The sequence below is a fragment of the Anopheles coustani genome, chromosome X (genome assembly GCF_943734705.1).
Source record: "Anopheles coustani chromosome X, idAnoCousDA_361_x.2, whole genome shotgun sequence".
NCBI classification, from domain to species: domain Eukaryota; kingdom Metazoa; phylum Arthropoda; class Insecta; order Diptera; family Culicidae; genus Anopheles; species Anopheles coustani.
Window position 1 is genome coordinate 173,893 of NC_071290.1, and position 27,036 is coordinate 200,928.

Consider the following 27,036-nt stretch of genomic DNA (forward strand, 5'->3'; position numbering starts at 1 on the left):
TTATACGCTTTTGTGGAAGGTGTGCATGCAGCTTAGCACGGTAGCAACAGTAATTTGCATACATCTGTTGGAAAGTTTTACGAGAGTCAATTATTTTCAATCAAATTTAGCCCAGTGTGAAAATGACGCTGGCGCTAAATTATAGAGGATCTAGCTTTGGGTTGAGTATCATGACACTTCAATGACGATATCTTGTCCTGCAATAATGTGCGTCACGAAAATCGAAAGCAAAACTGTATAAACTGTCGTTTATGACTTTGGTAGATCCTGCTGAAACGACTTACGGCCTACTTACTAGCGGCTACACTTTTAATAAATATGTCTCAGAAGTTTTGTTAGCCTAGCAATCTATAGGGTCTCCGACACATGTAAAAAGTGTTAGTGGTACTTACCTGGAAGCATGGTGACAATTCCTATTAGCAGCGAGAGCAACTGCCGCACGCCGGCCGTGACCCAGTGCAGGTCTCCGCTATAGCACGTCCCGGTCACGACGGCGTGTTGGCGCGGTGTCACGAACCCGGGACCACCACGAGTCGCAGTGGCAATGGCGGCGGTGGTGGTGGTGGCAGTGGTGGTGATAACCAACGGAATACTACCGCTCCGTCTTACACTGGCTCCGGCGAGCGTGATCAGCGCCACCGTAAGGGTCGTTGAAACAGAACAGAGTGCCAGCATTGCATCAGGTAACACGCCGCCCAAAACACCGAAGATCACCGCCGTCGGGTGATCGTGTGCCGTGGTGTCGTCGGTTGCTCTGTTGGAAACCGGTGAGGCGTGGCTGCCAAGCATCGTGGACGTTGCCGCTGCCGCCGCTGCTAGCGTGAGCGAAATCGCCAGCAGCAGCAGTAGCATCATCAGCGTTACTACGTACACCACATCCATGCTGCAGACAGGAACCGGAGGCAGTTAGGGCGCCCGACGCAATGACAGGCGTCGGTGCACGTGGACACTGGAAGCTGCGTTTGCCGTCCGACGGCTGGGCGTTCGTGTTGTCGAATATGTTGTTGGTTGTTTAGGGTTTTTTGTGGTTGTTGTTGTTATTGTTGTGTTACAGGTTTTCGTTTCGTTTTTTTGGCAAAAAATGACGAAGGATTGCTCGTTCGATTGATTTAACAACAACGGGAAAGGCAGTACGAACCGGTCCGAACGCCGGAGAGTCGCAGAGTAGTTACGAAAATGTTCGTGCAATAAGGTTGGTGGGGGCGGAGGGTTTTGGGAGGTCGGGGAAAAGAGAGAAAAAGATAGTTTCGGTGTGTATGGGGTATGGTTATTCAATGTATCAAATACATGCTTATCGGGGGCGGGGACAGGGCGGGATCAAAGAGAAGTCTTTCCAAAACGTATTACGCCCGGATTTTGGGTTATGGGGCAAGCTTTTTTCGTTTTGGTATTTTCTTTTACGAATTTAACTAGTTAGAATTAGTTTAGTCGTTGTTTCTTTGTTCTCGTGCTTCACGTTCGACTGGTGTGTATGTCTCTGTGTATGTGTGCTTTTTAAGGTGTTTAATTGCGCAAGACTTCCTTCCTCGCGCTCGCGTTTTAAGATTTATTAGGTTGCGTAACCGAACCTTGCTACTTAGTGTTTGGTAGTTATTATTACTGTTTTAGGTTTAGCATTGCTTTGTTTTACTTGGTTTACTGTTTAATTGTCGCGTTGCGTAACCGCTTGTCCACCCAACCGGTCGCGGGCACATTTCCGATGGGAGTCACGCACCATTCTGACGCTTCAACGACACACGGCACATTCAGTTACGTTCCGATACTGTTTATGGGGGCTCTTTTTACTTTGCTTTAGGGTGGCGAAATTTAATGGAAGTTTGCTTTTGTTGTTGTTGTTTGTTAGGCATTCCGTTTGTTCGTTTGTGTTCGTTTTTTTTTTTAACAAGAGTTTGGATATTGGAATTTGTTAACTGAGCGAGCGTCCCTTGGTTGTGGTAGCGTCGTTTAGAAACCGCACAAGACACTACTGTTGCTAGAAACTGTCATGTAGGATGTTGGTAATATTCCTTTATCGCTTCCGCTTTTTCTCTTTCACTTCATCCTTTCCTTTCTCTCTCTCTCTCTCTCTCCCCCTCTTTCTCTCTCTATATCTCCCTCTTTTTGTCTCTCTCTATCTATCTTTCTTTTGCGCTCGGAGAAAACCCAAAGGTAAATAAAATTAAGTAGCTTTTGACAGACAACTCTCGGGAGCGGCTGGTTTATGCGCCAACGTCACTTCCACTAGACGCTCTAGTGCTCGTGTGTTGCAGGATCGGCGTGTTGCGACTCATCTGCCGCACGCTGGTGTCATTGGCGACCCACCGGAGTGGGGGAAATCGAAACGGATCTTCTTAGTTGCAGGTGCCACCGCTGTTGTGCGCTGTACCAGTAGTGGTACAGGCCCGCGATTGTGAAAAGAGTGTATTGCAAAGGGTACGGAACAGCACCCGAAAGTGCCGGAGTGACGGCGAGCAGGATCCCGACACTAACAGACGATACGAGCAGGCACTACAGCGACGCTGGTTTTAGCCGCAGAACATGCCGCCCTCAGTGCAGCTGTCAGTGGAGGAACTGTTTCGGGCAATATTGAGCAGATTATTGTGGGAGTGGTGAAGAAGAGTTTCATTGTTTCGTGTTCGTGAGGGTACAGAATCCGTGTGGTTTTTGCTTCTGCTACCTTTGAAACTTTCTCTTAGCGTCGATGGTTCGTTTCCTGTTGCTGCTTTAGTAGCTGCTGTACTTACGAGGTGTTCCTCTTCTTATCATCTTCCCTCCCCCTTCTCTCCCTCTTTTGTCCTCTGTTTACAGTCTGTTCATGGTTGACATGTTGTTGTTTTTGTAGTAGCAGTTGTTGTTGTGGGTTTCTTGTTTGCAACGGTAGATGATACCCTTGCTCTTGTTTCCTTTGACTTTTATTTTTACTACGACAACTTTTTCCTTGTGTGTTCTTAGTGGGACTGTGTTTAGCTTGTCTTTGGATGTAGTTGTTTTGCTTCTCAGCTGATGGTAAGTTTTACGTGATTTGGTTTGCTATTGTTTTGTTTATTTATTTGTTGCTCCTACCGAGAGCTTTAATGTGCAAGGATTTTAGCGGGTGGTTTACTCGTATGGCTGGGAGGATTTGTTTCACTTTACTTCATTCTTCCGGCAGCTTCCTCCACCGAGCGTAGATCCGGCAGGATAACCTGTGGCGATGCTACCACGCACCACCGGCATCACTCGGACGCTTGTCAAACTGCGCTGGAAAAACTATCAGGATATAGAATAACAAACAACAACCCAACGTGGCTAGCTTCGTGGTCACACTGGCGTTCTGGTACGCCCCAGTGCCTCCTGCACGAAAAACCTTAACCCTAAGTGTTCTCCTTGCCACGTGTGTGAAGTCACTCTTTTTCGCTCTATTTACTTTAGCACGTGCAGTCTACCATCTTCACTCGTGCTTCGCTATATCGCACACAAAATCGCAAACGCGAACTAACGTCGAGAAACCCCGATCAGCGATTGGCACCGATTAACATTTGATTGCACACACGCCTCACATACGCTATCATATTTTTCCGTAACCGGGGTGTTTTCCGTGTTGTTTCCTTTACGCAATAACGAACGTGACGTGGTGCAATGACATTTGTTTAACACCACAACATTAGCGTTTGCTCACTGCACCAGAGACGCTTTGTGCTACGGCGGTAGCGGCACTTGTTTTATTTTGTTTTATTGTGTACTTCTCCCTCTGTCTCTCTCTCTATTTCTCTCTCTCTCTCTCTCTCTCCTCTCTGTCTTGTGTGTTCGGGTATATCTTGTGTCTGGTCTGGCTCTTCCTGTAGGTAGAGAAAAAAAGAAAGCAACCACATGAAATGTACGTCTAGTTGGTGTTACCGAAAGTTGCGATGATGATCCCGACATCTGCCATCTGAAATCCAGCCGAACTAGCGTTTTGGACTGAACCAAAGCTAATGACAGAACCAATGTCGAAGTGATGTTAGGTTTCACCAAGATTGTTCAAAGAAAAACCTCAGTCGTATCCATCAGAGAAACTCCAGAAGAAGCTTGTATGAGGTGTTGGCGATCGGACCAATTAAATGATAAAGGCAATTAATACATCAGGGTGTTGAAAGCTTGTTACGTATGGTGTAGAAGTGAGAAAGTTATAATACCACGTGCACTCAAAGACACGATCACTTTGAACAAGGTCGGACCACCGAATGAGGTTCGGAGAGTATAAACACTAATGCATGGGCGCTGGCAAAGGTTCACTAAGCCTGCCACTACGAGACAAGGCTTTGCACTCACAACACGGAAACGGTACGGAACTTCAGGGACTATGCATTTCCTGCCGACGCACGTGTGCTCGGACGTTTGGTTGATTGAGGAAGCTTCTGCTTGTTGGGTGATTGTTGTGGTCCTTGGCGGCCTGTGCTATCCCTGAATAACACACACACACCTGAACAACAACACCGTATCTCCAATGGGTTGTTTGTCGAGGCCGAACGAGGTTACGCTTTTCCTGCAGTGCGTCAGTGTATGGGATAAAGGGGAGAGGAGGTTGGTGGAGGGAGGGTGGAGGGGGGGGGGGGGGGGTGTTAGGGGGTCAGTGTTTAGCTGGGCTTGAACTATGCAGAGCTCTTACTCCAACTATACCGTAGCTATCGTAGCTGGAGTCCCATGGAGAGCTACTCATGTTAACTTGCTAAATAAATTCGTACAGCAGAATCGAAAAAGCAGCAGCATGGGGTTGGCCAGGGAAAAACCTATTACATGATAGCTTAAATCGAGCATACATTTGCCGCCAAATAAAAAGCCTACATCTAAAAGAATTGTGTAATTCCACCAGCCAGCACCAAATTCATGTGTCCAGCTGTGGATTTCTGCTGCTTTCAAGCAGCAATAGATGCAGTTCGCAAAACAAATGCTTTTAAATCACATCTTCTGCTCGTAGAGATGAGATTCCAAACACGTACACACACATACACACACAAAGAGAGCACCAGGACGTGCAGATTTGCAACCACACTGCAGTGGCTGGCTAGAACATGCTGAAACCGAATTAGCTTGAGGAGGGAGAAACGCCAGGAGAGAAGCAATAGTAGAATAGAAAACTTAATCAACATTCCAGCTCCGGAAAGGCTGCCGCAGAAGCCGGCCAAAACTATGCCACAAGTTTGCCAATATTGTCAGGCTCTCCCGCTGCCCTACACCGGGCCACCGCTCCAGTACGTGGTGGTTCTTTCAACAGGAAAACCGTCCCCAGCATGGAATATGGGTGAGGAAGGGGCAAGGGAGGAGCGAAGAGGAAAGGCTAGGTGTGATTTGTGTCTCTTACACCGGAAGACATAGCGGCAAAGGGGACGCGTGATGGAAATTGCATCGTCAAATGCTGTCCCCAAAAGTGCAAGTACTTGCAGGCGTAAACCTCACTCCGGTTTCCCACCTTCAACAGTAGCAGCAGCGGTAACAACACCTTAGTACAATAGCAAACAACAAGCAACTGCAGTACAATAGCTCCCGTCGTACAACGCGTGGTCCGTTGGATCGGTCGATTGGAGTGTTCGGGGTTTTCCATCCGATGGGGTAAGGGTTTTTCCTTTCTGTGTTTTGCTGATTTACCAGCTAGCTATTATTCCACTTTACGAAATCACCACTAGTTGGTCTGGAGATAAGGTGTACTGCAAGGATATGTGCATGTTACGTGTTCAAGGATATGTGCATGATCAACCGATATATATCTATATATATATATATATATATATATATATATATATATATATATATATATATATATATATGTGTGTGTGTGTGTGTGTGTGTGTGTGTGTGTGTGTGTGTGAGCACTTTGAACTGTTACAGGAAGAAAGCGTTGATATAAACTTTTTTTAAATGTCGCGGCGCTGGTGGGTGGGTGTGTGTACGTTTGCGTGTGTGTGTGCGAGTGTGTGTGTATGTAATGTACGCGTGTAAAAAATTATCTACCCGGGACAGTCGTCGGCTTTGTCGAGGACCAACGTGCAGCCCACAAAAATCCCGTTCGATAGGATCGAGCCGCTACGGTAAACTAACGGCAGTCTCCAGCATCGCGCTGCATCGAACCCCGACTAAAACGCAAGAATGCCGAAAATTATACGAACTTACACACACACACACACACACCCACACACACACAAGAATTCTCATCGTGTCATCCTCTCGGGAAGAAATAGAGGAGCATAAAAAACAAAGCACACGAGCAGGATGCTGCGAACATACTTTTCCTTCCAGCTCGCACCTTAACAGGAACGTTGGTGGCGAGGATGCGATGCCAGACGGATCCAGCGCCTTCCATCACCCTCCTTAACCAAACCTCTCATCCTCCCCTCTTCGCAACTTGCTCTAAAGTAAACCCGAATGTGTACGGCGTGTGCGCATCTGGCCACGTAACGTTCTGTAACGCTTCGTAACTGGCGCGCGCGAATGCTTCGCGCTTTACCGAAGAATGAATGAACTGGTGCACCGTTTCGGAGTGGGGAGTCCAAGGGGAAATTCGCCCTCCTGCCGGTGGTCACCCACTTCCTTTACAAACTCTTTTCCCGATCCTTAGGACTAACATGGCTGCGTCAAACCAGTAGCGTTAAATCCACAATGTAGCTCCGTAAAGCTATGTGTGGTTGTGTGTTGGTGTATGCGTGCCAGATAATGATGGCATCACCCAGTGGGGTAGAGATTGGTATGCAGTAGAATGGTTGGGGGATGATCCATAAAAAAGAACACACAGAAAACGAGCAGGGCACAAAAGCCTTGCTCTGCTCTCGGAAGCGGCGACCCTCCGCACGGGAAGACAGGGCTCAAAATGGCGCAAAACGATGACGTGTCACATGCCACTTGGGAAAGGGGCTTTTCTCGGTGGGGAGGAGGGTGAATGAAATTGGTTCCACCAGCACCAGCACCAGCAGCAGCAGCAGCAGCAGCAAATCTCTTCTCTTGGAGCCTCGAGGGACGCGCGTTATGTAAGCGACTCGGCAATTCCTCGTGGAAATCATGGAGGGAAAGAGCGAAAGACAGTGAGTTGAAGAGAGCAACTGAGAAAAAGGGAGAGGGCAAGAAAAAGTTAAATTGCATCCAATGGGTTTTCGGGAATACGTCGATTTGCATAATGCATCATTTCGATCGCCGGACGCTGGGCCTGCGATGATAGACGGTACTCGGCGATTTCCATCGCGGGATCAACCGATTCTTGAACCTCTATACCGACCATTCCTCTACCGCAGAGCAATCAGGACCATTGGAAGGCACGCATCGAGAGCGAGAGTAAGAAAGAGCAGCAGAAGTGGAACAACAGCAAGCGCAACATAAAAGCACGCTGGATTCTCGAACGTGGACGCATACGATTGAAAAACCGCAATGTACCACGTGAGACGAAAACGTGCCTTCCTGTCCCCATTGCAAACCGGTGACGCCGAACCAAAACCGAACACCCGAGGTCCTCGTGGCCGGCTTCGAATCCGAAGACTACCCGAATGGCACAAATGAATGCACGAGCTGCTTCGTCGTTCGTCGATCAGTGCAGGTTTTTAGTACAAACAGCATCCGGTTTAGTACTTGCTCTGGCCGATGACGACGAGCGTTGGCAAATAAACAATGAAAACAGTTTTATTCCCATCATAATTGGTGCCTCTTTTATCCTGCTGCATATACCTAGCAGTTTTGAACAACCGAGCTGATTTTTTTCAGGTAATTATCATCATCGGCACTTTGTTTTCGAAGGCTGCCTTGTTATTTAGCAGAGTTGAATAACTGTTGAATAACTACAAAATGGTTCTAGAAAAAAGCAAAGCATCCTGGACACTTTTAATACATTTTCTTATAAAACATTAACATTGATCCATTATGCAATGGAAAATCAACAATAAAATAGAACAAGAGTTGTTTTGTAGAATTAAATTCAATAAATAGTTTTTGAGGCATGTGAAAGAAGTCGAAGTACAAAACAGTTTTCTGAAAGCTGTAAGAAAAAAATAATCCTCAAGAAGCGTTCCTGCACTGATTGTACTTTGCATTCTATCGGTAGGAAGAACCACTGTTCGTTATGGATTATGATGGCGCGTTGCTGAGTCAGCCTTCCGTGAACGGGTTTCACCATTATCAATGGTTCGATTTTGTTGCAAGATTGCTCCTTGGTTTTGTGCATCGAGTTTTCCCAAAAGGTATCGCTATCCCAGCGAAGCGAAGCGAATAATATTGGAAAGCGAGGACTCTAAAGCCGTTTTCTTATGGCTCACGTAATGGCAGAAACAAACCTGGGAAGCGGTAGAAACAATGCCAAGAACCAAGACATTCCCGGCTTGGTCGCACAATGGCAGCGCGAGCCGGTGGAAAACGGCAGCAGGATGGGGACAAAGCCGAGCTTAAAAATGCCCAGCACCCGGCAGAAGATTACCAAGGTGCTACAAGCGCCAACGAACTGTTCCTCCAACTTCTTCCTCGATGACACTGAGGAAAAACACAGCTGGACAACCCGATCGACCTGAGAAAGAGGAAAAGAGCAAGGGAAATAGAAAAATAATCAACGCCGGCGCCACTGGAAATGGTAAGGAATATTTCGCATTTAGGTTTTCCCTTCTACTGGGGCCATCCCATTTGCAGCTCAGTTTGCGTGTATCGTGCACTTCGACAGCATCAGGGACTCTCGCAGAGGCCCGCAAATCATGATGGCCCAGTGCCAATTATCAATTGGTTTGTCAAAATGAGCAAACGCACCCCTAAGACAATCCAGAACCGAGCCGAGAAAAGGCGATAGTCGAATGGGGAGACCTTAGGTGGATGCTAAGAGTACCGACGGGTAACGGTCGAATTATCTCAAGGACAAGAATTGTTTTCCAAGCCGACTTTCGTCGGATCGTGATTCGTAGAGGTATTATGATAGTGTTGGGTGGATTTCAAATCACTCTCCCTCCCTCTTGAGTAGCCGCTCTAGAAAACTTTGCAATCTGTGAAATTAACGAATGGTTTGAAAATTATTTGAAAGTGAAAACATCATCCTTAAAATCTATAATACATATTAGATCAAGAAAACTTGGCGATTTAAAAACAATATTATAAAATGAAGTGCAAATACATTGATTAAGTTCCTTTTTTTATCGTGTAGTGCATTTTATTTGTCATACAATACATCTCCACTCAACAAAAAACGACGCCCATGTAAATATAGGTTTGACGTCGAACGTCAATTGCCCGTATGTCAAGCATTTTACGACATGTAATGTATTTGATTAAAAATTCAAAACTTTATCTTTACAACAAATTTGCTGTAGTTGCATTTTGTTAGCATTTAGCAAATTGATAGCTATTTTAAATGGTCAAATTTTGCATCTTTACACTGTATAGGTTTAAGCTGCGTGTTTCCATTTGAACTGGAAGCCTCCATCACCATTAACAAACTGAGCCTATTCCAGAATTTATAAAAACACATTCTATAGTAATAAATAAACTCCCTTGGTCGATTCATTATAACACATTATCCGAAAAGTTTTTACGCAGGTAAGTAAAACTGCTTTATTGTCGTTTTAAATGTTTGCACTATTTTCAAGTATTTGCACGAAGCAAATTTCGCGGAATGTGCAATAGCTGAGATAGTGTTAATTATATTCGAACACAGTCAAACCACCACGATCGTAGTTTCTAGATTTTGAGCAGATTCAATGGAAGAAAATCGATGTTCTACAAATAAACTCCTTTCAAGCCTTTTGGATTTCCGCAAAAACGAAATGAAAAGCAATAAATGAATGTGCCAGGGCTTTTCTTCCGGAACTCCGCATTTTTTTCTTCTGGAACCCCACGCCGTTGTGTACGCCCAGCTGAAAAAAAGGAGGCACCCTCAACCGCCTATCCATTGGGCCACCACGTTGCACCACGAGGCGAAAAGGCAAACATCAATCGCCTGGAAAATATTGCAAACAGTGCTGCCTTGCGGAGGAGCCGCTTTGTGCTCCAAGGACCTGGAACTTTCTTAGTGGTGCACAGGCTCTTACTGGTCCGCTCACGTTCAAGCAACATCTATCCGTGTCTGCGCTCGGATGGCGCACTTGTAAGCTACACGGAGCGACAGGGATCAGGCCTTGAGGTACGAAGAGTTGCGCTCTAGAGACAGAAGTAGAAGAAAACAACATGTTCTTGCTCGAACAGTGTTCGGCACTAAACTTAAATCGCAATAAAGAATTAAGTAACAAGCTTAAAGTATTTGAATTTTATACTTCACCGTTGATATAAACAAAGATTAATGTTGATTATTCCACAAGCTACTTATTTTACTTGCTTCTATATTAATAAAAAATTGATAAAAAACTATTTGTGATGGATACATATTTCAATCAATGTTACCGCAGACTTGCTATGCAACAAACGTAACGTCAAATGTATGCAACTGTTCGGTACATTGCGGAAAAGAACTGCTTCACATCGTCAATACCCCTTGTGCCGGATCCTGGTCGTTGATGTAAAATATTTGAAATAAATCTTAAATGTTGCAATGATGAAAGTTACTAGATACGAAGGTACGTGCACGACCCGCATATAGTTTTATCCTTTGTGAATCCGGGTCTTACACTTTCCGCACGTTCAAATATGTAGCTACGTATCACAGTGTGTTTGAGTTGTCGTTGCATCAAAAATCTGGCCCCACCGATGCATTTTGTTTTGCTTTTCCGCCAGCACGTGGCCCCAGGACTGGCCGAAATTGCATGTTATCCATTCCTGTTCGCTGGTGCATTTAAATGGTTGACTGCTGTACGGTACTTTTCGATAGTGGTGTTTGCAAAGAATGTGAGACTTGATCAAAGGAGAGGATAAACGATGAGAAAAAAACGAAACAAGAAACTGGTACACATACGGCAATCAACTAGGTACTTCGTGCAAGCCATTTTCTTTTCCCGTTTTTATTTTTTGTGAGAATCAGTCCCAAAATTTTGAAGAAGTTAGTGGCTGTGGGCGGATGAAATGAATAGACTGAATAAATATGCACCAGTGTTGAATATTGGCGCAGATTCAAAATCATCTTCCAGCAATAAATAAACCAGCACGATCGAGTCTTCATGAGGAAGCCGCGGAGGACTGAAATGCGGAAAGGTGAGAACAAAGAAGGGAAAGGAGGGTACGGGGATTTCGCAGAGGCTCTAGCTCGAGCTCTGGCGTGTTGCCTTGATGTTGCCAACGTTTCTCCTTTCCTGATTAGGCAAACTCGGTGCAGTGCGCAGTAGGCGTGACTCTGTGTGTGTATGTGTGTGTTTGTATGTATGTTTTTTTTGTATGTATGTATGTATGTATGTATGTATGTATGTATGTATGTATGTATGTATGTATGTATGTATGTATGTATGTATGTATGTATGTATGTATGTATGTATGTATGTATGTATGTATGTATGTATGTATGTATGTATGTGACTGTGTTTTTGCTTTGCGCGAGTTCGCAGGTGGTCGAACGTTTGCCGGGCATGCCGTTGCATGGTGCTACATGACAAACGGCTGCCAGCACCGACTGATGAACGCCATAAGGAACGAGCTCCCGACGGCACCAGGCATTTGCAGTTGCCGACGAAGTGGAGTAAGGGATGGCGGAATTGGACGAGAAGGTGTAGATTCGAATTAAGAATGAACAAAGCAAACATTTCCCAGCTAACCTCGACTTCCGTTGAAGACTTCCAAATGGGGAGTAGAGGAACCCTTGGCGCTCGAATTTCCGTGCGAGCTTTTCAACGTAGCATCTAATCACGTACCTTCAATACCCTTCAACCTAGCACTTCGTAAACCACGACTCACCCCAGTCTTCTCAACGGTAGGCCAGTAGATTTAGTTTCAGCTGCTACTCGTACTGCTTCCAAGATAACGCTCGCAAGTGCCGTGGTGGAAGCCGAGTGGGTGGCTGGGTATGGGATGAGGGATTGAAGAGCACGGACTCGATCACACCGGCGACGAGAGAGCATGGTGATAGATCCCATCGCCACGTCGCCGTCAACGCCATCAACACCTGCAACCCTGGGAATGCAGGTGTGCATGCGGTCCTGCAGAGCTCTGCACCATAACGAACCGCAGCACGGTGGTGCAAAGGATTTGTGCAGAGCCGAAGTTCCGTTGCCACCGTTTGCCATCAGGAACCCCCATTTTGAATTCCCTTCAATTTTGGCCAAAAAAGGGGCGAAAAAAGTGGTTTGGAGAAAAGCGCGCATTAGAATGATTATAACTAGCTTATCTGAAACAATAAAAATCAAAACGCACAAAAAATAAATTACACTTTATGTTCTTTTTGTTCCGGGAAGGTAAAATGTATGCAAGTAAAATATGTTCCATATATCTTTTGTAATAGTTTCAACACAAAAACTATTCACAAAAGCAGACTTTATATTCACGATTAAACAAATCTTAAAGGCAGCTTATTGTATTCTATTTTTTAGAGCATATTTAATAAGAACTGCTTGTGTTGTCTTCCATCGTTTGTGCTCTTCGTGCACATCTGTCCAACTAGACGATCTGAAGGCGTCATTTCGCGACCCTCGACCGTTCAATATGTATTATTGCTTAGTCCAATTATGGGTGATTTAATTATTCACTGGATGCGCGTTTGTAAGATCTGACCTCGAGCGGCAGGAGGCTCGATTGGGGCGACCTTGAAAAATTAAGCCTAACACCTGCTAGAGAGAGCGGGGTGGCACAAAAATAGTTTTCCCACGACGTACGTTTTGCGGGCCCCGATAAGTATAAATGCTGGTTTTTGGTGGTAGGAACGTCGATCGATGCGAGCCGAAGCTCGTGCAAACACACACCCGAAAGTCCTGAATTTCGCGTGCAACCTCGATGCGTCCCCGAGAGGGTGCAAGAGGAGGAGAATGAAAGGAAACGTTCCAGACCGTCTTCATTATGCCTCGTATCTACACGTGGGGATGCTCATTTGCTGCTAGCGGCCACCATGCCAGTCTCGATTATGCATTGTTTAATTAAAATCATCAACGCTCACCAGTGGGCGGATGCAACGACCTTCTTGCTAAATTGGCTTGACTCACGCATCCCGCGCTATCATTTTCCATGCCTACCCCCTCTTCCCCTACACAACATAACATGAAAACATAACCTACCTCGGAGATGCACATGTGCTTCTCTACCGTTCGTCGACAAACTGGTCGAACTTCCGGTTGGTCATGGACGCGTTCGCTGCTGCGCACCTGCCACGCCGTGATTAATGCAATGAATGTTTATGAATAATTGCCAGCCCCAGCACCGGAGCATCCAACAGCCTAGCACCGGGACAAAATAAACCTAGCGAAACGTATGCACCGTGGAAGGGACGTTAAAATATTGTAGTGAATTTATTTTCTCCCGCAAGATGCAATATCCTTGCATTTCCTATGCAGGCGCACATTTTCTTCGAATGCTTTACCAATCGTGTGATTGAGATGTAGCTTCGCGTGATTGATGGCAATTGTCGGGGGACAGGAGAACTGAGTCGATACTTTATAACTTCCACCAAATGCACACCGGGACAGAATCGTTTCTAAGAACAAAACCGCTAAATTCCATTCTTCTAAATCCGTTTGGTATAGAAAATAGAAAAACTAAATATATGTGACTGATTTTTCTTTCTACGAAAATAAATACCATACATTTTTTAGAACAACTATGACAAGAACAAACAAACGATGCAAGACCGGGGATCCTGCTTTGTTTGTCCTTCAAAAGAATCATTTGAAAGCCTTTATCACTATTCCATTGATATTTGAAATGGAAATTGATTATTACATATTTGATTGAGGAACATTTTCAAGTAAACAATATGTTTAACGGTCACAGAATCCGCAATCACCTTGCGTCATAGTAACGCTACGTAACGCTCACGTGGCATGGTTTGAAAATTCGCGCTCAAACATTTTGCACCCGAAGCATTTTTAGTACTCATGCACACACTCATACACACGGACATCAGTGTAGCAACATCGGGTTTCGTTGTCCCGATTTGCCCTGACTCGACGCTTTGTAATGCGCTGCAGAATAACCAAAGCGGCGTTGGAGCCGAATCCTATGGCGTTCGTTCATCGTTCGTTCATGCGCGTCGTCTACTCCTTTCCTCCATTCCTCCCCCACGGTCAATGAAATCCACCAAGAATCATAGACAAGATATAGAAAAAAAACGGATTACCTCGGGTTTTGGCAAACGCACCGAACGCAGCATCAGCAGTGTCGTCAACCCGAGTTCCAAGTTCTGGAAAGTCCTCGAAGGCCTCGCACCGTGAAGCGCTTAAGTGTGTCACAGAGGAAATAAAGTTTTTTAATTAACTAAACCAGACACAAAATATATAGCGTGCTTCCAACATCAGCCCCTACACACAGCACCACCTCATTTACCCGCTCGCCGGGAAAAAATCAAACCCGGCCTCGCGGAACTAACGAGAATGTCACGCCAAATTGGAAATAAACAATCACAAACTCGCCCGGACGAGCAAATTGATTCATTCAGTGATTAGTCCTTCGTGAGCAATTTTCGATCCAACGCAAACATCCTGCGGGCTGCAAGTCTATTTGGGACATTGGTGTTTGCATTTGATTCGTCCGTTTGTTTACTTTCTTCGTTTTTGTTTCGATAAAGCTTCATTTAAAATATTTCTTTCGCGTTCGTAGTCGGGCTTAACGGTGACCGCCTGAAGCTGTTTCCGTTTATCCGTTTGATAATTCAACGCTACAAATGTAACACCTTATTTAATTGGGAAACTTTTGTCACTCACTGGGCGCCTCCATTTCGGTTTATTATGAAACACCAGGCGTCTCCACCATAGCCTGGTTAAAACTGATCGTGGGTGGAAAAGCTTTGCGTTGCTGCGTATGTTTTGATCTGTAGAATGATTGTGATAGGTAGCTCTCTCGTGCAACCAACGTTAAAACTGAGGAGGGAACTATAAACAACATAAACGCTCTTTATTAAGTTGAATGCAGCCAAGACCAGAGACGTGATGTGATGCAGAAGGCAGAGTAGGAGAGGGTCTTAGCCAGTTACACATCCGACCAAATGGTACCGATGCAGTGACACCGCTGCGGTTTACTTGCGCTCGCGAAAGGTAAATATGGTGTCCATCAGGAAGATCACGCCGTTGATGATCGCGATCGAGCCCTTGGTGATCGCGAGGTCACGCATTCTAGTCCGGAACGCGTGCTTCCACGCCTCGATGATGAACACGCCGGACGTGAGGAAGCAGGCGCTGCCAAGCAGGCTGTAGAAGATGGCCAGACGACGGTGCAGGTGTGCCTTGATGAGGTAACCTGGTGGAGGTGGAGGATCAAGACACGGCAACTTTAAAACTTGCTCCGCGCTCTCCCTTGTATCGCACTTACCGGCCATTATGGTTGACAGTATCACTATGAACCCACAAAACGTCCCAGTTGCAAGGAAACCCGTCACCAAATCACCATCGTCAAAGCTGTAGTAGTGCAGTGTAGTGCATGCTACCGCAAGACACTACAAAGAGGATGCATAGGACTGTTTTAGCCATTGGCTGTTCCAACATCTGTTTACTACGGATATTGTATGCTCGTTCGAGTTCTACCATGAAGCATCAATCTTTGAACTATTCGAACTAAAACAAGTCACGATTTGGCTAAATTATTTACTTTGATTACGTATATTGTCTCCAACAGCATAAGAAAGGTTGATTTACTGAGATTAAAGTCCTAAATCGGACCTGAGGAGAATGAATTTACGACGTGTTGGATTATGTAACCGAGATCAGTTCGATGAGCAGAGTAAACCTGCTAGCTGAACAAATTTTTGCTAATCTTATCAGAGATTTTTGGACTCGGTAAGTTACTTAAGAAGATAAAAATGATGAGATATTTTAGCATGTGGATCATACTGAAAAACAAAGTTGATGACACTTCGCTAGGCTACTAAGATATTTGTTTGACGCAATTAATTCAGAACTCATTGAAGTGATCAGAACAAGCTAGATGGTATACGGCTCAATTCTGCATGTGGTTAACAACTTATATCATCACAATAACGAACTACCAAACGCCAAAATAGATTGGTGAGCAAATTACTGGGAGAACAATTTTGATCACTTTGCCTCGAGTTCTAGCTCACGCCATGTTCAAACACCTGTACGAACAACGTGCGCTCGTGGTTAGCGGTCGCAAAATTGATTGATGTAAGTGAAAGTTGATTCAACCGGCTCAACACAGACAGACAATGGAATTACCAGTTCGAGAAATTTGATCACCGACAGCGGAGGCGAATGGTTTTCTCCAGATGGCACTGGAAGGATAGCGGGCGGAAGCGCCACACTTGAATGGTGATGCCTTGGTGGAGCCACTACTGTATTTTCCGGCATTTTTAGCACTAGCTTGAATGCTGCTTATCTTATATTCGACTCCTGCCTGAATGTTAGCTACACAATCTCACAACTGACGTACACTTGTTGTTCAGTACAGTCTAGCTTAGGGTCCACCAAAGCAACGACGACTGCTATCGTGAAAACTTCTTCGCCGACTAAACACTAACATCATTCCCGCTCAAAACCATGCGGTTGAAAACCAGACCTACTCCCGGATCTCACACAACAGTCGCTTCAATAAGTCGCGACTTACCAAACCCGTACCAGCAAGCAAACCTGATGAAATCTCGCATCGGCTTTCGGGCGGTGAGCTGGTGAAGTGGTTTCTCGTCGAAATCAGCTGCTACAGGCGTTCTTCCTCATCGCAGCCTTTCACGATAACCTCGGGAATCTAGATGTTGCGTTCTCAAGTGTCTCGCCATTCCATCCTTTCGCACTTCAGTGGCGACGCAAACCTTGCGTGTAAGGTTCGAATCAATGCACGGAACAACAATTTTTCCAGCGTGTAGAAAACTCCCAAACCCTTTTCCCAGTATATTTCAGACGAACCGGTTCGTCAAAAGGAGCATGGCGCGCAAACAATTAACTTAGGGTGGCTTAATTTGGAAACAGCGCTACCTATCGCTAGCTCCACTACCCGCCACAATGAGAGCAGGGTTGCCGATCTGGCAAATTACATCCGCAAGGTCGCAAGATGGCCACTCAAAAACCACAACTGTTCGGTTTCGACAGTGTGCGCCGCTTGACTCCAAGCGCCACTGACAGTGACCCCGATTGCGGCACCGGTTCCCATCCATTGCCCGTCGCGCAATAGATTAGATTCTTAAACAGACGGAACACAAGCGCAGATGTCTAGAAAAGCTGACGAAATGAAATCACGATGTGAGACGAGTAAGTAGGAAAGGAGAGGAAAACGTATAGATGGTCGATACATAAAGGGTATATTATGCAGCTACATTATGCGCGTTAGTTGTTGGAACCGCTGGGTCGTTTCGGTCCAACGGAGCTAGCCGAACGGAAACGTCGCCGCGATGGCGATGTTTTCAGAAGGTATAAAAAGATCGAAGGATGCGCTTTCGGGCCATCTTTACTATGGAAAACAGTGAAAAGCCGGACAAGTTTTTGGTTCACCGAAAAACCATTAACAGATGAATAGAAAAATTAATTCAAAGCCAAGCAAAGCTGTTTGGCTTTCATTTGATTCCATGACGATGGAGGGGTATTCACCAAAATTCTATTTTAGGCCTATATCAACAGAAAATTTATATAATTCCATATTGCATATGTGCGTTAGGACCATTCATGACACGGACAACAGCTGACCTACACCCCTACATACCGATTACGTTCATGAAAACTGGAACTTTAACTCAGAAGAAATTCATTTCAACTCAAATGGACGCTATATTGGTAAACCAAATAAAAGGTTATCCAATAAGGAAGCAAACAGGTTTGGTTCATATCGCGTGATGGAAACAAAAATCTAACGACACGATGGAATGACAAATCTAATCAAAGTGCATTGATTAGTAGCACCTGACTTGGAACCGATCTTAACAGCGTTTTATATGAGTTTACTGGGGGGAGGTGGGGCAATAGACCTCCCAAGACAAGAAAAATCGAGGTGTTGTTGTTTTACCAGCACATAAATAGCTTTCTTACGATTGTTCAATGTTTTTATGTTTCGCAACATGCCAGTTTACATGAACTCAGAAGAGATATTTGATCACGCATTCCCCTTTAAAAAATTGAACCCAGTTATGCACGTGCATTCCATGTGACGCTATGCGAAGGATAAGTTTAGCATAAGCATAGAAAACTTAAAAGCTTATCTGCCTTACAGCACCATCTAGCGTTCAATCATCCAACTTATGCGCATCGACTACTTTGAAAGTTGTGCCCATACGGCCGTGACTAAGAGACATACAGATGGCGCGTATTGCAGTTATACAAACAAAATATTGAATTCCATTTTGCTCATAAAAAACATACATGATTGATACAAGATTGATTAGAAAATAAACCAAGAAGATGATTGATGTACATCGCTGGACTCCGTAGTGAAAAAATGGGTTTCCCAATGATTCACTGCGAGCTAGAAAGCGTGATTATCCACACGATTTGTGGAATATACATTAAAAAGATGTGCGACAAATACAATTACCTTATTTGCCCCAGACATATTTAACCCCAACTTTGGGGTATCCACATAACTGTACATGTTTACCTAAAATCAGTATCTAGTTTACAATCCTACCTATGACGAAGTGGCTAGTTCACGCACTCCATGTGCGAGGATACATTGCTCGATCCACATATGACGATCTCAATGTGTCAACCGATGCATCATCGCTCGCAGACTCTCCTTTCTGCAATTCTAGGTTGCCTAGAAGTTCCGCCCATAAAACTTGTGCGATCATCATGCAGAGAGCTAGCCGCACAAAACAAGATACGCGTGCTAACTTCATTCATCTTCCTCTCGCATGATAGTTGAGGTGCGTTTACATGCAACAGACTCGTAATATTTCTAACAACTGGATCAAAATCATGTTTGACAATAATACTGTACCGCAAAGTCCAGACCCAACATAAAAATGTAAGTGCCAAACATATTATTCACGTTATTTAGATTATTCAAATGATTTGACCATTGACGTCGTGTGTGAGTATCAAATACAAATAATTTAACATTGGTTTCACATTCCTTTGGTAGGATGTTGGTTCTGAGGCAGCCAAAGAAAATATCCTTTGGCAGAAATATATGGCAGAAATTCTATGCGAAAAAATAAGTTTTCTTTTCTGCGACTGTGAAAGGTAAGAGTGTTTTGTCTGTTCATAGTACGTATATACACACGCTTGTCGTCTACAAACACCTTAAACATTCAAACAGTCGGGTAAAGCGTTTCGGAGAACCGATGACATCATCGCACCTTCAATGCATTAAGCATTCGCGCCACGTCTCGAAGATTGCGGGCTCAGCTCGCCGCCTCCCCTCCCCAACCCCCAAAGCGCACCAAGCCAGGGCTTAAACGCGATGGAAACCGGCATCATCGTCAGTCTCGCGCGAATCGTGCACGCAACCGGTTGATCTTCCGCTCCCAAGCATATTCACGAACACACCGTACCACGTGTTTTCCGCTGTGTCAAGACTGTGTGAAAGAGTCTCGAGCGTCCTTCCCCTATAACGCACCGTGCTCAACCTCGATTCCTCGTCAACCGTTCCCGTGACCTTGTGGGACACACATCCACAATGGCCGTCAGTCGATTGTCCATCGTCAAGTTTCTGGAGCTGGTAGGTAGCTGGGAACCGTGCATACCGTTCGACTTCTTCAGGAAACCTTGGAACGCAATTCCGTGTTGGTGTTGGAAAAATTACGTCGAGACGAGTGTGTTTACGATTGCGAGCGTTTTCCAACACCCTTTGTCTTCTGATTAGCGAAGCTCATGTGCAGGCGCCAGACGTTTTTCGCGACAGTTTGCCCGTAGCGAAGGAAACGTTCGATCATGGCGCACAAAAGCCGCTGTTCGTAGGCACTGTTCGTTCTGCGAATTCGGCGGGATGAGATCACCGTGGTCTACCCGTTGATGATTTGGCCACTTCCTGCTAGATGCTTATGCGTTCCTCCCCGAACGGGAAACGAAAGACGCTCGACGGCAATCGCGTCGCTTCGTTTAAACCATTGTCTATCTTTAGCTGGTTTCGGCCATTTCCTTTTGTTCCCCAATTGTGTGCGCGTCTTTTCACGGATGGCTGAATTTATTGAGCATCCTAACCCTTAGCGGTATGAGGTATAGCGCATTTAAGATGCAAAATATTGTATACGCAGCCAAAATGTTATGTTGATTCGTCGACCATGCCTCGTTTAAGGGCTTGCAAGACTTTACATGGAGTCCGTTCTCGTTAGGGATTCGAACTCACGCCATGGGCCCTCCTTGGTCGATTTTCCCGCGGGTGTAGCCGCGATAAAAACATAGAAAATATATTTCCAATTATTTGCATCAGTAGCCAAGTTTTCCAAAAGCACAAAACAACTATTGTTTTAAAACAATAAGGGTTTCCGGGAGCCATTCCCCACTGTGGTCGTTCATAGGTCCGGAGAGGTTTTAGTACTGAACACCGACGGAATCTAAATTTAACAGTCTACCAGACAAACACACTCCTGCACACAGTTCCAGTTGAATGTGAATCGCTAGTACGTACGTGTCCTCAATCCGTCATGCAATTGAACATTTGTGGGGAAAATATTTTGTTTTCCCCGGGGAATCTGGCAGAGAGCAGGGGGTAGCCATGTGTTACACCCTGCAAGGGCCCCATGTCACATGACTCATGTTACACCCTGCAAGGGCCACCCCTGTTCCTCAGCGCCCGCCAGTGGTGTAATTTTGATATCCAAAAAGAAAACAAACCATGCGGAAGTATAATTATACGGCTATGCTAAAGTCAACAATGTTGCGATCCACCGACACGTTCGGGAAGCTGCAAACGAAACATGATCGACATTCCCTCACACACACACGCACGCGCACACCCCTTTTAATACAGCTAATGATGATGATTTGCTGGTTTGGTGTCGGATGACATCACGTGTAGAATAGGTACGTCATGTTTAAAATAATCTATTTTCTCATCAAACGGACCCGGAGCGAGAAGCACAGTCATAAGGTCCATTTGTAAGGTGCTGGTTTTATTAATTAAGAAAATGAGACTGTTAGCAAATGAGAGTAAGGGGGGGTAGATTGCTTTTACATACGGTGCGTGCTGGTCGGCACCGGCTAAATGTGTATCACTGTCAACAAAACACTCCATTAATATTTCATATCAAAATTCATCCATGTCATTCCATTATTCATTCCACACTGCCTCTAATGACAAGAAAATCATTTAAAAAAAAACAACTGTAAAGAAGCAAACAGATGGGGACTCAGATGACCGCTGAGTACGCGCAGCATAAAGTTAAAGATTAACGCAGAAAGAAAACAGACAACTGAGATGGAGACTCGTTGCTTCCCATTTGGTTCGTTCACCAACAAACACGATGCGCGCGCATGTCGGCGATCAACTTCCCCTATGAACCCGTCGTTACTGGTTCAACTTGACCCACTTCCACCCTAACCATACCAAAAGTGCCGAAGGGTGGCCCTTGACACTCCAGTCGAACGAACAAATGAACTCCACGAGTATTTTATAACGTTTCTGCGATGCGCATTATAGCAACGAAAAAAAAAACCTGTTGCAAATGTGTATCTCTATGCCTGTATGTGCATATTCTTAGCACAAGGTTTCTGGCCGGGCTGCAACGAAAAACAACACCATCGCAGCGTCGTATGAGTAATCGCAACTTTACAGTCGGTAAACAATTACACCATCGTGCAACTCCCGATGGCCGCATCGTTGTTTCGCTTCCATGGCGATGATGAATGCACAGCGAAATAAAATAAACAGATTGCCATGTCTGGCTGACGAAAGTTGTGAGTGTTTTGTGAAAGGTGTGCGTGTTTCTGAATCGGGTTTTAAAAGAACATAATCTATGATTTCACATCACAGGATCTAAATCTTGCTAATTGTCCTTTTTAATATTGAGAACACTCTTTCACCAATGAGTTCTTCCATAATAAAACTCATCAAAATACTCTAAAAAGCATTCAGTACTCTCGCTTTCGTAGAAAAAACATATCAAAGCCCACTTGAAATACCAGTCGCACGCCAAAGAAAACTCAAAAGCGGCACAGATGTTAACGATTCGGATGAATGAATCCAGTGTTCGTTTGAACTGTGGCTTAAGTTCTCCATTTCGTGAATTGAGCTGTTCGTAGTGGACTAACTCGAACAATGGCGGGCAGTTTGCCAACCTCGGTGGATTGGATGACTTCACGGGGATGATCTCAGCGCGACGGCGCGCAAGGTGAACGAAAAAAAACACCACAAAGCGTACCCATGAAGCACGTGCGATACGATCGGAATCGGATCATTGCCACGCGCGGGCAATCTAGAAGCGACCTTTCCGCGATCTCGCCTATTAATTTTGTTTTGTGTGTTTGTTTCTATCGCTATCTGACTCTTTCAGGCCCTTGCCATTGCTTGCGTGGTGCTGCACTACAAAAGTCTCGGTGAGCGCGACCCCATCACTCAGCTGCTGACTTCCGGCACATTCGTAGGCTACAGTGTCATCCTGATCGCGCTGTTCGCCGGTAAGTGCCAATGCTGAAGCTAAATTCGATCCGTTCGGTACATGAATTCGTTTAACCTCCCAATCCTTCCACAGGCTACCTGCTGAGCAACCCGCTCAACAAGAAGCTGGACATGTTCTTCAGCCTGATCGGGTGCGCCATGTTCATCGCTTCCGGCGTGCTCATCCTGAGAGAGTGGGAAAATAGCATCTGGAACACAGATACAAAGAAGATCGCCATCTCGAAGGGCTCGCTCGCCATCGTGAACGGGGTGTTGTTCCTCTTCGACGCCGTCTTCACTCTGCGCGACTAAACACTCTGAGTAACCGTTTAGTTTCTTTGCTTAACCTCCCATCTTTGATGTACTAATCTGTGCCGAGCGAGAAGATGCTGCTATCACCTAACAGATTCGTTTCGCGTTATCAATCAACGTGGTGCCATTCACCAACCATTCAACATCCATAAGAATAACTGCTCTCCGGATACGCTGGTACGAACCGTTTTCTCTAGGCATCATTATTTGTTATCTAGAATTAAACCTTCTTATACTCATGCTACTGTTATGGTGTGAACTCGTGTGCGTAATCTCAGCTATCATGCAGAATTTGATAAACGTATTTGTTTTGATATAATATATTGTCTACTCTATAAACTGTTGTGTAATCCAAGGCTTAACTTGTTGGAAAACTGCGTACCACACAAAAGGCAACCAACACGAAACTACATCTCCATTCAAATGGCGCTGCAACAGTAGCCAACCGTTTCTTCCAAAGAACACAAACCAAATCCATGCTTCTGTCCTAGAGGGCGCTGCTAGAGACGATAAACTCACAACCAGGGGGGCGCTAGTAATGGTGCCACCGTTGTAAACCTGCAGTTTTCCGTTACGAGTAAAAGGTAACGAGCGCGTTCTTCAGGCAGGATTGTTCCAAGGAACGCCAGGACCACCACCGACTTGATTCTTTGACTATACTCAAATAGGAATAAGCTTTTATACGTCTCAGTGTGAAATAAAGTGTTATAAATTGGTCTACATGTAAGTTCTAGCGATTCATTTAATCTCGCTCAGCAAGAAAGAAACGAATATTTCCATTGAAAATTGATGCACCATTTCTCCCTAATTAAAAATTGATCCTTGAAGGTGTATGAGACGTACACGTAGAGTACTAAATGCAAAGATGAGTAACCAACCAAATATGTGTAAATACATAAACTTTTAAACACAAAAAGAAACATATGATACAGTAATTGACTGCTATCAACATCGTCTCAAATGATTCGAAAAAAATCTATCCAAGTTTATTCTTGCTACCATCTTACATATAATTTCCTCGGTGGTAGCTTACATGAAAGTAAAATGGTATGAGTGCATGCATGGCCTGTTTTTGTCTTTGGATGTTCACTCGACATTGTATTTAATCGAACTGATTGCAGCATCACGCCAATTGCTAATGAAAAGTCCACTTGCGTTACACTTTACATGTATGCAACCAAAAGTACACAGTAATCTTTCACGAAATTATGCTTCAGCTAGTATGACTAACAGATGCAGAACAACGTGCGTTCCTGGACTAATATATACAAAGAATAACGCTATTGTATTGCAAATGGGAACAGTTCTTTAGTAACTCTGAAAGCTGCTGCTAAAAGCACTTCTATTTGTAGGAAAACGCATTCACATTCGATGCAGGAATACCCAACCGTTAACGGTCGGAAAACGTTACAGCTGAAGACGCATTTTACGGTACTCGGAATGGAGCTTACTGACGCCACAAAAGGTTATCTCAGAAGGCCGGACGATACGTCTAGAACCTTCCAGAGTACACTGCTAGAAGTGGTTGCAACTAATAGTGAGATTTAATCCTGCTAATGGAAAATGACACTTGAAAGAAAAAGCGTGGACACTCCCAGCAGGCAAAGCAAGATGCAAGTGTAACCATCCGTTCCAGGATGAATTATCAATCTGCCTTCAAATCGGTCTAAGATTTTACGCAAGACCGAGCAACGAGGTCGCTTTGGAGCCGTTGATTGGTGATATTAAATTCTCTCGTGGAGAGTGCGAAACGATCAACACTAGTATGAAACATAAAATACTAAACGATCGATTCGATATCTCGTTAAGCAGGGAAATAAAATCGTTCGCCTGTTAAACTAAAGTAGAAGACTTATATACCGCTGAATGGTGCCTACTTGTATCAACTCATCCGCTTTTTTGTTGCCTTTCATGCGATAATTGCCATGAAGCAGACCCAGCGAAATGTAAAGACAGTAAAAAGGCCTTCGATGATGAGCGTGGAATCATACAATTGGGAAAACTAAAAAAAGGCTAAGTAAACTGATATAATTGCAATATTAAGCTAATAATAACTTGCCAACCAATTAAGCACATCCTGTTAATAAGAAGGATGCAGTTGGTGTTTGAATACAGAAACAGAGAAGAACAATATCGACGACGCTCGAGGAGAGTGATTATCCGACTTAAAGCGACTTCTAAGAAAGTGCAAACCGATGCAAAAGCCAATCATGCAGCCGAGCGTAAACGATAGCTTCAACCCGGGGCGGGATGACATTTTCTACGGACAGTGACGGACGTAACAAGATCTAATTGGCAATCGTCAAACGGAAAAGCGCTCGCTTTTGCGATTTTCTCAGTACTTCGTTCTCAGTATTAAAATCTATTCGCGAGCACCACCGAGCGACAATTATTTGCGATTTTCCACTTCACTGTCCGGGAAAGCGTCCGTTTCTTCATGATGCTGCCAGCACGATTTACTTTCGAAAAGTAAGACCTGATACAGAGAGAGAAAGATAAGAGATTGGGGCCTTGCAAAATAGCAATGCAATACGCAAATGATGTTCCAAAACACCCACCGCCTATAAACTCCCACACACGATACAGCACGGAAAGCGTCGCAGCGCATGAAAATGATAAGCTTGAGCGCCCCCGGAAAAGGCAGATTTGTTACATGCCGAACCGACAAATGAACCACATCGTCCATACTGGACAAAATGCCTACGACGCTTCGGGGAAATAAATTTTCAGCATACATTTCAAGTAATTTTATCGCCCGGCTTTGCCAGCGTCGGGCTTAAGCGAATTTCACGAATGCTAGAGACGAGTGCACACAAGTCTATTCTTACCGATGGAATACATTAAATCCCTCCCTCCCTTGCATTGTGCCATAACGTGGAAGAAACCCAACATTACATTACCATCAGCAAGCATCCTAGTGTTGTAGTGTTAAACTAGCTTTACACAGAAGATCCTGCGTTTAAATGAACAGAAAAACACATAAAAGGAGGTTTTACCCTACATTCCCAATATTAACACTGCATATCAGAGCCGTAGTGCAATGGATTCAATTAAGTTTACACCATTTCACAATTTCGACTTTTTCATTATGGATAAAACGCTCAATTTGTTCCAAAATGTTCGCTCTCTTGGCCCACTGTGCCTTACCGTGAAAAAGGCGCGGAGATCGTAGAGTCAATGTTAGTAGAGTGGAAGGATGGATAGTAGGAAGGGTACCTATAGGAAAATATAGGTTCATAACATCGTAACATCTTCAAACACTGACACATTAAAGATACTTTTCCAACAAGTTTCCAGCAAAGGTAATTGGCTAGACCCTGCAGAGTACTCTTCGTAATCAAATGAAAACGAGTACGAACGAGTGTTATGATTTAAAAGAACTTGTACACTCTATTGAGCATTAAACTATATCGAATCCACTAAGATAAATTCGCTTTAAAAAGATGCCATTTACAACCATTCGAGGAACCTCGTGTTACACGATCTTGCATGTTGCTGATGGGCTCGGAAGAGCAGTACGATCTTCTCAAACCTGAGGACAACGCAAATTACGGGTCCGGCAGCAGTGCTGCACTTTGCTGTTTGTGCTCTCAATCGTATTTCAGTTGCATTTTCTTTCGAACCGAAAGCTGCTTTACATTTTACTTCACACATTTTTTTAAAAGAGAAAGGAGTAGCCCATTTCATTTCCCAAATTGTATTCCTGTCTTGTTCTCTTAATGACGTTTCTTTTCTTGTCCTTCATCTTTTCTTTCTTCTGCCAACAGTCCAATCAGAAGAACAAGGCGCTAACTACCGATCAATTCAATTTTCCCGACGTGGCATAGAGATTTTCTTTTTAATTGTCATTCACGATGAGATGACTTTTTTACGATAAAGCAACATTGGTTCGCGTTCATCCAGGCCGGACTCCCTGTGCACTGCCAGGATGTCTAGTGCAACCGATGATGGTCGTCTTTCTACACCCTCTAACAATCAACCACTCCCTTATGCCCCTAGCAACTCCCCAGGCATGACCGATTACCCGCGGAAAAGCATCCGGTGTGTTCGGCCGAGATGCGCTTCAAAGACGTTGACCATCGTTTGGCTAGCCGGAACATCTATGAAAAGCCGGCACCGATACACAATCATAATCCATCAAACAGAAAAAGGATATGCTTGTCTGAGGGAGAGAGCGAGATAGCGATAGAAATTCATTTTCCTGTTTCGTGTGTATCGCCCTCTATGACATTCCTCTTG

General features: G+C 44.6%; 3 protein-coding genes across 4 annotated transcripts in view; 1 reads left to right on the forward strand and 2 right to left on the reverse strand.

Annotated features, from left to right (window-relative positions):
* Positions 1 to 2,381: 2,381 nt before the first annotated feature.
* The window catches only part of LOC131269056 (receptor-binding cancer antigen expressed on SiSo cells), a 54,221-nt gene continuing 29,566 nt past the window's right edge, over positions 2,382 to 27,036 (reverse strand). The window contains exon 4 of one of the 2 annotated variants that reach the window (XM_058271369.1): positions 2,382 to 3,797. The gene's annotated coding sequence lies outside the window, so the exon portion shown is untranslated. The remainder of the gene's footprint in view (positions 3,798 to 27,036) is intronic. The other variant, XR_009178986.1, reaches the window with a different exon arrangement.
* Positions 14,892 to 16,313, reverse strand: LOC131269057 (uncharacterized). Its single transcript, XM_058271371.1, has 3 exons — positions 16,182 to 16,313; positions 15,319 to 15,442; positions 14,892 to 15,246 (listed from the first exon to the last, which is right to left on the reverse strand). Exons 1-3 carry the CDS (start codon positions 16,311 to 16,313, stop codon positions 15,026 to 15,028), a joined length of 477 nt encoding a protein of 158 aa, XP_058127354.1. The 3' UTR covers positions 14,892 to 15,025.
* LOC131269059 (uncharacterized) lies at positions 19,405 to 23,118 on the forward strand. The gene is made up of 3 exons (XM_058271372.1): positions 19,405 to 19,608; positions 22,382 to 22,505; positions 22,580 to 23,118. Exons 1-3 carry the CDS (start codon positions 19,567 to 19,569, stop codon positions 22,795 to 22,797), a joined length of 384 nt encoding a protein of 127 aa, XP_058127355.1. The 5' UTR covers positions 19,405 to 19,566; the 3' UTR covers positions 22,798 to 23,118.

What these genes read in the sequence shown, in the direction of transcription:
- LOC131269057 (XM_058271371.1), bottom strand. Translation starts at nt 16,313, where the DNA reads ATGCCGGAAAATACAGTAGTGGCTCCACCAAGGCATCACCATTCAAGT. An exon ending in TGATCAAATTTCTCGAACTG is followed by an intron (nt 15,443 to 16,181) that starts GTAATTCCATTG and finishes TCCTCTTTGTAG; the next exon opens with TGTCTTGCGGTAGCATGCAC. An exon ending in ACTGTCAACCATAATGGCCG is followed by an intron (nt 15,247 to 15,318) that starts GTAAGTGCGATA and finishes CACCTCCACCAG; the next exon opens with GTTACCTCATCAAGGCACAC.
- LOC131269059 (XM_058271372.1), top strand. Translation starts at nt 19,567, where the DNA reads ATGGCCGTCAGTCGATTGTCCATCGTCAAGTTTCTGGAGCTG. An exon ending in TCGTCAAGTTTCTGGAGCTG is followed by an intron (nt 19,609 to 22,381) that starts GTAGGTAGCTGG and finishes TGACTCTTTCAG; the next exon opens with GCCCTTGCCATTGCTTGCGT. An exon ending in CCTGATCGCGCTGTTCGCCG is followed by an intron (nt 22,506 to 22,579) that starts GTAAGTGCCAAT and finishes ATCCTTCCACAG; the next exon opens with GCTACCTGCTGAGCAACCCG.